The 13,715-nt window shown below is 51.0% G+C and overlaps 1 protein-coding gene across 1 annotated transcript in view; it reads left to right on the forward strand.

Moving 5' to 3' along the window:
* Positions 1 to 467: 467 nt before the first annotated feature.
* The window catches only part of LOC143641810 (uncharacterized), a 32,544-nt gene continuing 19,296 nt past the window's right edge, over positions 468 to 13,715 (forward strand). Inside the window, exons 1-4 of the mRNA XM_077109630.1 lie at positions 468 to 540; positions 844 to 989; positions 2,600 to 2,738; positions 5,092 to 5,104. Of these exons, the coding sequence (XP_076965745.1) occupies positions 468 to 540; positions 844 to 989; positions 2,600 to 2,738; positions 5,092 to 5,104 (371 nt within the window). The remainder of the gene's footprint in view (positions 541 to 843; positions 990 to 2,599; positions 2,739 to 5,091; positions 5,105 to 13,715) is intronic.

Consider the following 13,715-nt stretch of genomic DNA (forward strand, 5'->3'; position numbering starts at 1 on the left):
CTTTCCCACGTACTTCCTAAAATGCTCAAGACCCACAAGCCTTAAAGGCACAGCTCTGTTGGCAGTCTCTCCGCGCCTAACCCTGCTCCGTGTGTGGTCCGCAGCGGTCCTGCGCAAGGCTGGTGGGATGCTCAGGGACCAAGCCCCCGGAGCTGCATCCTTGTCGCTGCCATAGGGGCGCGGGTTGACCGCTGGGTGTCGCTGCTGTGCGAACAGCTGGGCCGAGGGAGCCCGCGCCGGGGTGGAACCTGTGCGGAGCAGCCTCCGACGCCGAGCAGGACCGTTTTCTTACAAGAGTTTAGTCCGCTTCCGAGGAGGCTGATCCTCGCAGGACAAACCGCTGCTCGTTAAAGGAAAACAGTTCTTCAGGAGTGGTTTGAGGCTCGAGGCGCTGCGCCTCGGGGACCTCGTGGTCATTCCGAAAGGTCGCTTTTTAAGAGAAACAGCCTCAAAGCGCTCCCTGGAAAATGGGTCGAGCGCTTCTTCGGGGCTTCCTCCCAGTGGCCGGTCTGCGGGTGGAGCGTCCCCGCAGCCTGCACGGTGAGAGGGGACGAGATCACAGCGCCCCGGCCCCGCGCTCTCCCCTGAGTACGCCTAGGGATGACATTCATTGCAGCTTCTAACGACACAGACTTGAAGGGGAACAGAGGGAGACTACAAACAGGTTTATGGCCTGCCAGCGGGGCTCTGGGCTCCAAATTGCCGGGCTCGGCAATCCCCGGTCGTTTCCCCGGCGCGGGCGGGGCGCGCGGCGGGCGGCGGGGTCCCCGCGGCGCGCTCATTAGCGCCCACTCTCCTTAATGGCTTCCTGTGGCTGGATGTTTACTTGTCATTTGTTTGCAGCCTTGTTCCCAGCTACTGATCCCAAGACTGACCACCTTTTCTGTCCTTGTTTGAAGCCGGTGCCCGGAGCGGTGCCAGTGACCCCGTGCAAAGTCGCGCCCCAGGCCGGGCGCCTGCGGTCCCCTCCGCGGGCCAGCGTCTACCTGGTAGGACCCGCGGCGCTGCAGGGCCGCGCACAGTGCCCCCGGCTTGGGGGGTCTGCGGGTCCCACCGCTGTTCCCACTGTGCGTCTGCGGACGACCCGGGAACCGGGAGCCCAGCCCCCAGCTGGGAAGGCCTTTCCCGGGAGCCCCTCTGCCAAGGCGGAATGGGGGCATGGCCGGCCCGCGGCCTCCCAGCTCCTGGACGGAAGGGGAGACCCCAAACCCCACCATCCGGAGCCCGCCACCACTCCAAGGGCTGCCTTCTGTGCCAGAAGGCTTGGGTGGGACCTGGGCCTCGCAGAGACCTCCCTGTCGTTTAGACGTTACTGTTTTGAGAAGGATGAAAGCGCTTCCTGCCGAGGGAGGCAGGGTCCAGCTGCAGAGGGCCGCCTCCCTGGTGTCTAAGGGATTCCACTCGCCACGTAGAACCAGGTCACAAAGAATTCTCGTGTCTGCTCTAGAATTGCCTCGTTTCTCGGGATGGGGGCAGCCAGACAAGTGCTGACGCAAGCTACTTTCTTCATCAAACAGCCCCCATCAGGCTTTTTAGAGTCTTGGCCATGCCTGGTTTTATTCTCGACTTTGTTAAGGAGTGAACTTCTGGCCAGGCACCAGGCGCTCAAACTGCGCTCTGAGCTCTCTATCCAATCAGGTCTCAAAAGAGGAGACTGGCCGCGGTGGATCTGCAGGGTCCAGTTTACCTGCCCCTCAGGAAGTCCCTTTACCCCCGTGAGGAGTGCTCCTTTGGAGCGTCCAGTCCAGGCTCTCCTCCTTTCTTCACCTTTCCTGTCTGTGAAACAGCCTCGCCAGCTCAGTTGCTTGATTCTAGAATCAAAAAATAAAAGCCGTTTAGATCTACAGATTCGTTGTGATTCTGACTTCTGACAAACTGAAAATGGAATGGAAAATGAGACCCTCAAATTCTAAGTCCTGGGTGCCTGAAGGGGTTCTTCTGGGCTCACTGTTTCAAAAAGTTACCTGCCATGTCCACAGGTGGTTCCCAAATCTGGCCTTATCAGTTGGAGAGGTGCCCCAATGTCTAAGACATGAATTTATATTTGAAAGTGGTGAGGGTCCTGATGTCTGTTTTCTGCTAAACTGGCAAATACATGTTTTATCACAAGCAGGAAATCCCTGTGTGGCAATCAGTTTAGAGTATGACAATTCAAGACTCCCCAGGTCAAAGGGAGATACAAGTAGAAAATGACTTTTTAGGGAAAGGTGTCTTATCTTTTTCCTCCCAATGTCCTCAAACCCGTTGGCCCTCTTTTCTCTCTAAGGCTTCCTTGTTGCCACCCCGTCCCCAAGGTCCCCTTAGTAACCTAGAGTAACTCTAGCTACCAATGAGAAAAGAACAGTTCGCCTGTCTTCAGATGGTCCCCTTTAATTTTAAACCCATTATTTAGGGACAGAGACAGTTGAAGGTGTGGTGGAACTTTGTGGGTGTCAGTTGCTATTGAAAGTAACTCTTCTCTGAACAGATGAGCTGCAGGTTACCCAGACATTACACTCCAAGGCTTAGGAAGAGGACTTCAGTGTTTTAAATCATCCACTGATGTATCATTTGTCATTAAAAATATCACTCTGATATATTTGTTCTCTTTGAATGTAAGATTATAGGGTTGCAGAATGAACTGACCAGATGTGGAATCTTGAAGAACATGAGTGACCATGAAGGGTTTTGGAAGCTGGTTCAAGAGGAAGGTCACGGAACAGAAATCAAAGAAAAGCTCCAAAATATAAAATTTAAAAGTTTGTATATTTCCTATTTTTTATTGTGGATTTTTATAATTGCCTTAACGTTTTTAGCAGTTGGTTCTGGGAAGCAGTGATGCTGTCTCACAGTCGGGTTAAGATGGTAGGACAGCTGGTTTCTAAAGGTTTCAAGGCCATATGGGTTTTCATAATAAAATAGGCAGTGGGGACAGTGGCTGTGTTTGCTGGTTGCCTTCAGTGCTCCGACCACACCACCATCCAGGGCTCAGAGGGACAGCCACGCACCTCTTCCTCAGGACGGTTCCAGGGCTGCTTCTCACCAGAGTGAAGAAATTCATTTCAATAAATGAGGAGTGTTTACTTCTTGCCAAGAACTGTGCACAAACACAGGTGATAAATGGCCTAAAGGAGACAAAAAAGTGTTCCCAAAGAGGCTTTGAGCAATTGAGAATGTGAGATTTTAAAGTGGCCGCAGGGAAGTTCATAGGTCAAATTTACTTTGTGGAGAGGTTTAACAGCCAGGAAAGCCAGGCAGTGGGTTTCGCCTCAGCCGCATCCTTCACCCTTTGAGAGCATAATTTTTAGCTTGTTATAGGTTCTTAAAGTCTTTGTGCCTATGAGATGTCAACAGCCTGAGGGTCAGTGACTCTCGCCCCACTGACCAGGGCGTCTCTCTGTGGCCGTGGCTTTGGACCAGAGCCCCTCTAGAGCTTTGTAGATCTGGGTTAGTAAGCACTCCCTTGTCTGAGGTTTGCAGTGTTCTGAGGTGAAGGCCCGGTGGGTTTGTTACCTGTTCACTCTGGTCAGGCACAGAGCTGGGCAATGCTGGTACAGAGGTGACCACAGGCTGATTTCAATCTTCTTCTCAGAAGAATACTTTCAGGGGACCGTGATCTTTTACCTTCGTACTGGGCTACTCTGCCTAGGTTCTAGTGTACGGCAGTGCTCACCCCTATATAGCGTTAGCGTGCTCCCACGAAAATGTCTAAAGAAACCTGGGCCAACGTGCAGATGTCCTAAGCAACAGCACGAAAAGTTAACTTCCAGAGAAGATGGAAATGAACATTGTTAGTTGAGTGACTTTTTTTTTTTTTTTTTTTTTGAGAATGGAAAAATCCAAGTGAAGTTTTTGGGGTGGTGTGTTAGAGCAAAAGGGCCAGTGGCTCTTTTCGTGTGTGTGAGGAATTCCTGAAGGAGCCAAGCTGCTCCTGCTGGGTGACGTGTGGAAAGCCACCAGTGCCCGCCAGCTGGAGTAAGGCCATGCTGGAGTTAGGTCACTGCTGGCAGGTGGCTTTGTGTTTTCTCAGTGAACCTCTGATTTGAAGGTGCTATCAGGACCAAAAGCCACGGGAACTCAGAGCCTGTGGATCTTTCTGAATGAACCCACAAGCTCGGACCCCTGAACAAAGGTTTTAGTTAGTTGAAGAAGGTAGAGAACCCAAATGTTGAAAGCATAATTGTTGGAAGGTAAATAGGTCTTTTCCGCTGCCCATTCAGAAGCTCGTCTGCCTTCAACATTGCTCTTGGCCACTAGTAATTGTCGTACATTTTACAAAAGAGTACTGTGAGCTGGGCATGGTGACACGCACCCATGATCTCAGTGACTTGGGAATCTGAGGGAGGCTGAGGCAGGAGGATTGCAAGTTCCAGGCCAGGCTGGACATCTTAGTGAGACTCTGTCTCAAAATAAAAAATAAAAAGGGCTGGAGGTGGAGCTCAGTGGTAGAGCACCCCTGGGCTCAATCCCCAATACAAAAAAAAAAAAAAAAGAAGAGGAAGAAGAATTAATTAATTAAAGTGGCATCTATGCAGTTGCACCTGGAGCTTCCCATATCCTTTGGTTATCCAACTGTGACAGTCAAGGACTGGACCTAAATGTCTGGTAGGAAGAAATCTGAGCATAGAGAGGTTAGAGACCTGCTCATAAATATTCACAGAAGAAAAATAGCACCAATTTCTAGGAAATACAGGACTTTTATCCAAATAGGTGACGGCAAATGTTGTTCACTATAACTTGGGGGTGTTTAAATATGTAAAGCATGGTTTGGGTCTTCACCAAAAAGAAAAAGGCCAGTTTTCCCTAGAATATTATGAGTTAATAATCTACAGTAAAATTTTTGACTTGGAGATGATGACAAAACTATCCGCCAGCATTTAAGTATATAAATAATACTGAATGCTGAAATTCTAAAAAGAAAAAAAAAATCATAGTTGAAAGAACTGTAAATTCCCAGGTTTATTCCAAAATTAAGAATTTACTGTTCAAACATTAAGCTGGATCCTCAATATTAAGTGTTTACTCATTGTGAATCCACATTCTTTCCTACTTAGACAGCACTGAATGGTGGTACAAATTGAGCTTCTTGATACCTCGCATCTCTCTCCCCAGTGTTGAATCCCAGGCCTCAGGATGCTCCTAGGAGAAGGGAAGCCAGGCCACTGGTGGACGCTGATCGCCAGGACAGGCTTTGCCGGTGGCGACAGGTGAGGCTGCTCCTAGGGATGAAAGAAATGTTCTCTGACATTGCGTTTTCATTTCTGTTAGGGGGATTCTTTCATGTCTACTATGTCCCAAGCTTTTTTGTTACTCAGCATTAAAAATATTCATGTGGTGAAGTGATTGGTCTAACGGGCGGTTTTGAATACTTATGGCACACAAAGTAGCATTTTGCATCATCTGTGCAATTTCACTTGGAAGATGTAAAGGCAGGTGTGTCTGGGGAGACAAAACCTGGTGAAAATGACTCCCAAATCACCAACTGGAGACTCATGTGTGGGAGAAAGAAAACCAGTGATTCTTGTTCTTTATTATAAAAACCCAGGTGCAGGGGAGTTAGGGAGGATTCTACAGACACAGCTCTGGTGGGAGGGACTGTGTTTGTGGAGGGGAGGGCTCCCGCTCTGAGGGGAGCAGGTTTCTTCTGTCTCCAGGGCCGCCCCTGGGTGCCCAGCTCTGCAGCAGGAGGAAGGCTTCTGGTTGACCACGTGCCTCCCATCTCCCCAGTCCTGCTCATCCTCACAGAGGTCTCCATTCCCCCCAGATGAAATGACCCCAATACTGAGGAACCACCCCATGAAGCTGGGGAGCCGCCCTGGAGACAGAGCCAGGGTCTAGAAGTAGGAGGTGGGGTGAGTGCTGCAACCTCTCCAGCTGCACCCATCCTCAGCTGCCACGGTGTGACGGAGACAGCTCAGCCTTGGAGTAGGAAGGTCTGGCTTTGATTTTTGACCCTGCTCCCTAACAGGGGGCTTGGGCAGGGCCGCAAGTCATTTCTTCACATGCAAAGGTGTGAGTGTGGTGCCTGTTTTACAGGTTGTGACCAGAGGAACCCACATGAACGAGCCAGGTACAAATTCGTTTGAAATTTGTTTTGTGCTGTGGACATGTTGGACCTGGTTTTAGCAAACATTTCCCCCGCTGAACATCCCAATGCGTTGTGTCTGGGATTTGTTTTGGACACTTGCAGTAACAGGAGCTGCTTGGAGGAGGACGGCTGTCCTCTGGTCAACTCTGTTCTCTCATTGGCTGGTGCCTGAGCCAGTGGACAGTGCATGAGCTGGGCCCTCCTGGGTGGCTGGGGAGGGCTGGGCCTCACACTTGGGTGTAAGGAGCACACCATTCTCAGTTTGCTAGAAGAGCAGTGTTTGGGGGGAAGGTCTGTCGTATGGCTGAAGATGGCTGAAATTTTGGTTTGCAGCAAAGAGTTGTCTTATGTACCTCGCCCTCTGGGAAGAGGGCCATGCGATCCCATGACTGCAGAGACAGATGTTCCGTCTAACTCCCCTGGGTCAAAATAGATCTCGCATTCTGAGCTAGGAAAGGCAGTTTTCTCAAATAATGATGGACATGCGCGGCTTGTGCACCCGATTGACTTTCGACCCTGAAAGTGACCACCCCCCTGATTGTCTCTGCAGGTAGTAGAGGTAGTTAAAAGTGGCTAGGTGTTGATTATTTCTGGCTCCCCCCTGTGTTCAGAGAACTAAAACCAGTTTATTCGTCCACGTGAACAGGCACATTTAGGGGAGGAGAGCTGGCCTGAGTGCGGGATGTGTGGTTAGACTCAGGATACCTGGTGGAGGTTTCAAAAGGATGGACATGTTGTCCTCTGTCTGTCTGTCTGTGCTGGGGAGGGAACCCAAGGCCTTGCCCATGCTAGGCAAGCGCTGTACCACTGAGCTACAAACCCAGCCCAAGTGTTGTCCTTTAAAAAAAAGAACATGGGTTGGGCTGGAAAGAGCTGGACACTTCACACCAGGAAGACGAATGGCCGAGCAGCCCTGGGAGACAGTGTGGGGTTCTCAGGTGTCCCACGTTTCACTGCATTTCATCGGCTATTGTCCCTCAGGCTGCATTGTGCCCTTCCCATGCCCACAAGCCACATGTTGAAGCCCTACCCCCAGCGTGACGATGTTTGGAGGTGAGTTTAGGGGGGGTGACGAGGGTGGGACCCCCATCATAGGATCAGTGTCCTCATGAGAGGAGATGCCAGCGAACTTGCTGTCCCTCCCTGTGTGTGAGGATACACTGAGGGGGCTGCCATCTCCGTGGCAGGAAGAGCCCTCACCAGGCCCCAGTGGTGCTGGTTCCCTGGTCTCCCACTTCCTGCCTCTGAGTTGTGAGAAAGTGAATTTCTGTTGCTTAAGCAACCCTGTCTGCGGCAGTTTGTTGTGGCAATCTGAGCTAAAATTCCAATAAATGTATTTCATGTTTATTTCATATTTATCCAAAGTAGCTTCATAGATCAGAAATAAGGCCAATGGGAAGAAGTCACAAAAAAGTGAGGTTTAGTTCAGCATGGGGGTGTGTGCATGCTGGACCAGGAGGACCTTTAATAATGTGGACACATATATAATACTAACTGAGTGCCCCCCATTGTGCCTCCCCCAGCCCTACAGGAGTTTGAGTCTGGGATGCAGATTCCTTAGGTAGAACCTAATATTCGGTCCAATTCAAACTAATTTAAGTCCAGAGAAAAAACAACCAGAGGAATAAAAACACACAGTGTAAAAAATACATGATAGAGAAAAACTCTGTCCAGATGACTGTTTGAGAACCAGAGCCCCCACACAGCACTGGTGGTCACCGCACATCACGCTAGGCTCCAGCTCTGTAGCTTCTTATGGGATGGTGACATTATTTCACATAAAGACAAAACTGAAGGCCACAGTTAGATAAGAATTCTATAAGGATCTCTCTGTAATAGTTACAATGCTGTGGGGAAACCTTTGCAGAACAAGCTAAAAACAAAGGCGTCCTGCCTAAAACATTGTAGCGAGTAGAACCCGGTTCTTACATCACACTAAGGCAGTAAGATAGGGGCCAGGCCAGTGCCTCCACTAATATCACGATCCCACATGATGTCCAGCGTCGTTCCTGGACTATCCCAGTTAATGTCTGCAGATTTTGAGAAGCCCATTTTACAGGTGGGGAAAAAGAAACTTAGGACAGTCTGGTAACACCCTTGCCCAGGGTAGCCCAGTCTGCACAGTGTGGACCTGGATCCCAACCCGGCCTGCCTCCAAACTGAGAGGTAGGCAGAATTGCCAGGAATGTAGGACAGTGCCCGTAGAAGCCCTTCTTGTGGCCAGTGACTGTGAGTTTCATCATGAAGATGGCCTGAAGTGACTTGGGAGTGACAGACCCTCCAGGCACTGCTGCTCACAGCCCACAGGCGGCTTCCCAGAATCCCCTCTGCAGAGGACCCTCAGGTGGAACTGAAATTAGTTTCGAGCCCAAGAGGGGCGGGTGCAGCTCACACCAAACTGTGAGAAAGCCCCTGCCTTTAATCTGGCCTGGCCTGGCCCGCAGGCCACCAAGCCCCTGTTTGGTCCTCTGCAGCCAGGTCCATCTGTGGCTCGGAGGCAGCTTGGCAGTGTTAGTCGAGAGCTGCGCAGAGGAGATTGTTCACAGGGAGGTGAGGAAAAAATAAGACTGGAATGAGGCAGGACGTCTTGACATGAAAAGGAGGAGTGCCACTCGGAATTAAATCCAAAGTGAATTTAGGGGACCGCCCTGACAGTTGTCAACAGCAGGAAGACTTAGTGCCTGCAAGCGCAGCCTGGGGGAACGAGGACCAGCACAGAGAAAAAAGAGAGCAAGGAATGTAGGCAGTGTGGCCTGGAGGCACACCTGCAGCTCAGCTCCTCAGTTTTACAGCTTTTGCTTGGGCGGGTCCAGGTCACCATGGACACCTGGTGGCACAGGGCTGTGGCTTCCATCAGAGACTGGCTCATGCCGCGATAGATGCTAGATGAGGTGTAAGGAGCACCCTGGACCTATGGAGTGGCTGGAACTGCCACACTCCCAGAAGGGGTGCTTGACTTAGGGCACTGTGAGCAGCGCCCCAGCAGCCTTTGTCCCCTGGGAGCAGCCACATTTCACCTGCAGACACAGGCGTGGTGTCAGGGGCATGGTCAATAGAGAAAGCAAGATTCGATTGGGCATAAAAATACCCACAAAGCTCTGTCCACTGTGGGAACTGCCCCTTCACGGAGGAATGCTGAGTGCCTATGGAATCACCTGGGGAGGGACTGCCAATTGTCCTGAGCACCCCTGTCCCCTTCCTGTGCTCCTGCAGCACCTATGATGCATGCCCAGGGTGCCTGCCTTTCACAGCTGGAGTCTTGGGAAACAGACCCCTTGAAGTGAAGAGCCCCAGGTTGGCTTCCCAGAACTTCCTCATTCTGAGAATGGGAGCTGGGGGCTGCCCGGCCAGCGGGTGCCAGGGAACCTGCCAGCCCAGCCTAATCTACAGGTGTGTACTACCTGGCTTTGCTTCTGTAAAGCGCAGCCCCTTCTGTGAAGAGGCACCCCGCTGCTTCTCCCCGTTTCTCCTTTGCCCATGGATTGCCTGTTTCCTGCGTGGTTGGGCAGCCAACTGGCCACGGGGATCCAGGTGGTTCCTGGCTAGGCTACTGGTCACACTGGGAACCACTCTGGTCGGGTAAGATGTGATTGGTCATTTCGCAGCAGACTGAACCCCTTTCTGCCAGGCAGGTGAGCAGCTGCAGGTTGCAGGGCTCCTGAGCCTGCTGCACTCGCCGTCCTGGAGCATAGGCCTCTCTCAGGGGCGATGATGCAGTGGTTGGCTGAGCACGTAGGCGTGGGCTGCCCCAGCTGGAGCTGTGCACAGTGTGCTGGGTGCATTCTTCACCATTGCCATGACAGTCAGTCCTGTGTGACCTTGAGCCCTGGCACGTGGTCTTGGGTCACCAGCTCTCAGGCCCAGTGCAGCTCCTGAATCCAGAACTTTGAGTTTGGGTTTTAACCAGCCCTTAGGGACTTAGGGACAGACCCAAGTTTGAAAGCCAGGGCCCTAGGCACTACCTCAGCTTGGGGGCTTAGATGTCCAGACTTAATTAGCTGTGGTTCTGGGCCTGTTAATGATAGGCTGTCTGACTTTATTTATTTAGGTACTGGAATTGAACCCTGGGATGCTCTACCACTGAGCTATGTCCCCAGCCCTATCTATTTATTTATTTGAGACAGGGTCCTGTTAAGTTGCCCAGGCTGACCTTGAACTTGCCATCCTCCTGCCTCAGCCTCCTGAAACACCAGGGTTATAGGTGCATACTGTCATACCCCTCGGCTGCCACGGAGCTGTACCCCCAGTCCCAGTTTTCCAACTCTTAAACAATAACTCCTTTCAGATATTCAGAATGTTTCCAAGTGTGGTGGTGCAGGCCTGTAATCCCAGCTACTCAGGAGATTGAGGCAGGAGGCTTGCAATCTCAAGGCCAGTCTGGACAATATAATGATACTTTTTATTGAAATAAAAATAATAAAAAGGGCTGAGGATGTAGCTCAGTTTTAGAGTACTTGCTTAGCATGGATGAGGTACTGGGTTTAATTCCTAATACTGGAAGAAAAAAAAACATAACTGGGTTTAATTCCTAATACTGCAAGAAAAAAAACATAACATGGTAGATGCTCAGTAAAAATTCCTTGAATGGATAAATGACTTACAGAATGAATGACTGATGTTCCTAGTGAGGTGAGTGGGCTTCCCTGGAAGTGTGCATGTAGGTCTGAGGACCCAGGAAGGAGCATCAGGGACTGGCAAGAATCAGTCTCCTTCCCTCTGACCACTCGCCACCAGCATACCTGGCTGCCCAACGCAGTTGTACAAGAGAGTCCAAGTGAGGCGACTCTGGGACTTGAGGACGGTTCACAGGTGGAAGTTCCTGTTTACAGGGACTTAACATTCCTCTCTCTAGTGCTGAGCCTTCTCTGTGAACATGAGGGTCAGAGACATACTCACTTCTTGGGATTACACCTGATCCACCCAATCCACACTTTCTTTTTAAAAAGAACCTGAGATTGATGTTCCTCTCCAAGCAACTGCTGCAGGGCTCTGGAAGAACCACACAGAATGGCCCTTCCTGCTGTAAGAAGAGCCTCCTCCTGCTCTGCGTATGGAGTGGAAGGATTGCCATGCATTCTCTATGACAGGTGACACCGCCACTCGGCCTGCTCCCAGAGTCAGCACCCTGCATCTCAGGCAGAGCCACCCACAGAGAAAGGCCCTCCTACCTCCGAGGACTGTGAGTGCCTAGAGTAGAATCCGAATGAGATCTGTACAGCTTCTTGCAAGGAGGTCAGGTTGAGCTACCAAGCTCTAAGACTGACCTTGCCCTCGACTTGCCCGCTCAGTAAACCACGCTGACTCTTTGTTCAGGATTCATCGGAGCCAGGCTTAGACAGAAGCATACTGCAATACCCCCACCCAAATTTGAGCCTTCTTACACATCTGTGACCACCTAGGTCCAACCAGGCCCTCCTCCTGTGGAATCTGTCCTGCTGCTGCCCTTAGCCCAGCACACAGCTGCAGTCCAGTCTCAACAGGAGAGCTGCAGGGTTGGGGTTCTCCACTGCTGTACCAGAATGCCCAGGAGCCTAGTGGAATGGTGGCTGAGTGTTGGCTGGGGTAAGAGGGGGATCTTCTGTTGGTCTCCTGGGCTCAAGTACGGGGAATGCACTTAGCTGCGAGCTGGTGAACTCTAAGACCTCCAAGATAGCCGAGGGTCTCTCCCCTCCTCTCTGTCCTCCCACACCCACAAGAGAGTCCAAGTGGGGGCAGCCAGCCTTTTCCACAGTGGCCCTCTGTTTTCTTTCTTTTTTTGAATACTGAGCACTGAACCCACAGCCTCACACATACTAAGCAGCTACCTACCACTGAGCTATATCCCCATCCCCTCTTCTAAGAAAGAAGCTGCCCCAGCTGTCTGTCCCCATAATACCTGGATGTCACTTATGCCACACTCTGAGTCACAGCAGGGCACAGGGCTGGTCAGATGCCAGCAGAGGGGAAGCACCCCCCATCTCTTGATGGAGTAGGCCCAGGAGGGGTTGCTGTGCCGGCCTGGCCTGGGAGACACTGCCTTCTGTGTGCCCAGCTCACCTCTGGGTTTCTGTCCAAGCCTGCAGCTGGCTCCTGTGCTGTAAAAGCCACAGGCTGATTTGCATGTACTCGGATGTACTGTGGTCTGTGTACTCCCTTGGCCTGACATGATTTGATGTACTCGGATGTACTGGTCTGTGTATCCCTTGGCTGACGAGAGTTCCTTGGGCAGGAAGGCTTCTACACGAGCTCACTGTTGTCCTGCATGCTGAAAGGAGTGCCTGGCCTGTAGGCAGAGCTTGAGAGACAGGTGCAGGACGGGTAAGGGAGTGTGGTGCCCACAGGTAAGCCCACAGGTTGGCCCTCTGTGGCCAGACTGTATCTCATAAACAGACGCTGAAAGATGTGGTATAGAACCGTGTCACATACCTGTTGGTCCTGGTGGGGCAGGGAGTGGGACGTGAGATGAAAAGCACTGTCCTGGAGCTGTGGGATTGGGGAGGCTGCTGGAGGGGAGCTGTGGGATTGGGGAGGCTGCTGGAGGGGAGCTGTGGGCTGCTGAGAGGCCACAGGTGACTGAGCTGGGTCTGGCTGACACTGACCCTGTCAGGTCTCTGGGACTTAGTTGCAGCCAGGACAAGACAGCAGGTGCTCGGGCTGTGTGACACGCAACACAGAACATGGGGGGGCCGTTGTGGCCGACGGTCGTGGGGGTGATGTCCGTGCTGGGGCTGTTTAGTAACTGCCTTTGTGTGTGCCATACTGCAGCAGCTCCTCTGTTCCTTTAAACTAGTGTTGAATTGTTCAGGAGAACCCTTTTCCCTGGGTTGTGAAGCACTGTCCAGGGAATTCCTCCTTTTTTTCTTGCTATTAAGAAAAAACATGCTAGTTTTAAGATTAAAATATCCTGAAAGTAATACAGGAATGAAATAGTTGGAGCTCTTTCCCCCTTTGTGGTGCGGGGCTGAACCACCACCTCGTGCCTGCGAGGCATGAGCTTCCCATCAAGATTCACCCAGGCCCAGATCCTGGATGGGTCTCCAGGGGGTGATTCTGTCCTCTAGGGCCTTGGATCTGGGGACAGTGTCAGATGCGATGTTAGGAACGTGCTCTGTGGACAGGCGCAGTTCACCGCAGGCATCAGGCTCTGGTTCCGAGGCTGAATCTGGGCTCCTTTGCTCAGTGACAGACCCTGAAACCTGTGAGAGGGTCTTACCTTCTCCACTCCTGACCCTAGTTTTCACTTCTTTCGAATTTTCACTTTTATGGATTCTTCACACTTTTAAAGCGTTTATAGCTTAACAATGAAGTTCTGATTGAAGTCGGTTACATTACAACTAATTTTTAGTAGATAGTTCATATAGAAACCTTCATTTTCCTTCAGTGTAAGTGACACAATATTTGCTGTTGATCTATAGGAAGTAAAACCCTTTGACCTTCAGAGATGAAAAACAAAACCACACCAATTACATTAGATACAAACTAATGAGACTTTACCCAGTTTTGAATGAATATGAAGTTGTAAGACAACTACCTCAATTTTTCTGTCAATTTATCCCTAGTGTCCACATAGAAGGACATTGTCAGGAACCTAAGGTTATTTTCCTCTTAAAATGATACAAAATAACAGCACAATTTAGGCAACTACTATTATTGGGCATTTGTTACATGC

The sequence above is a fragment of the Callospermophilus lateralis genome, chromosome 6 (assembly GCF_048772815.1).
Source record: "Callospermophilus lateralis isolate mCalLat2 chromosome 6, mCalLat2.hap1, whole genome shotgun sequence".
Lineage (NCBI taxonomy): Eukaryota > Metazoa > Chordata > Mammalia > Rodentia > Sciuridae > Callospermophilus > Callospermophilus lateralis.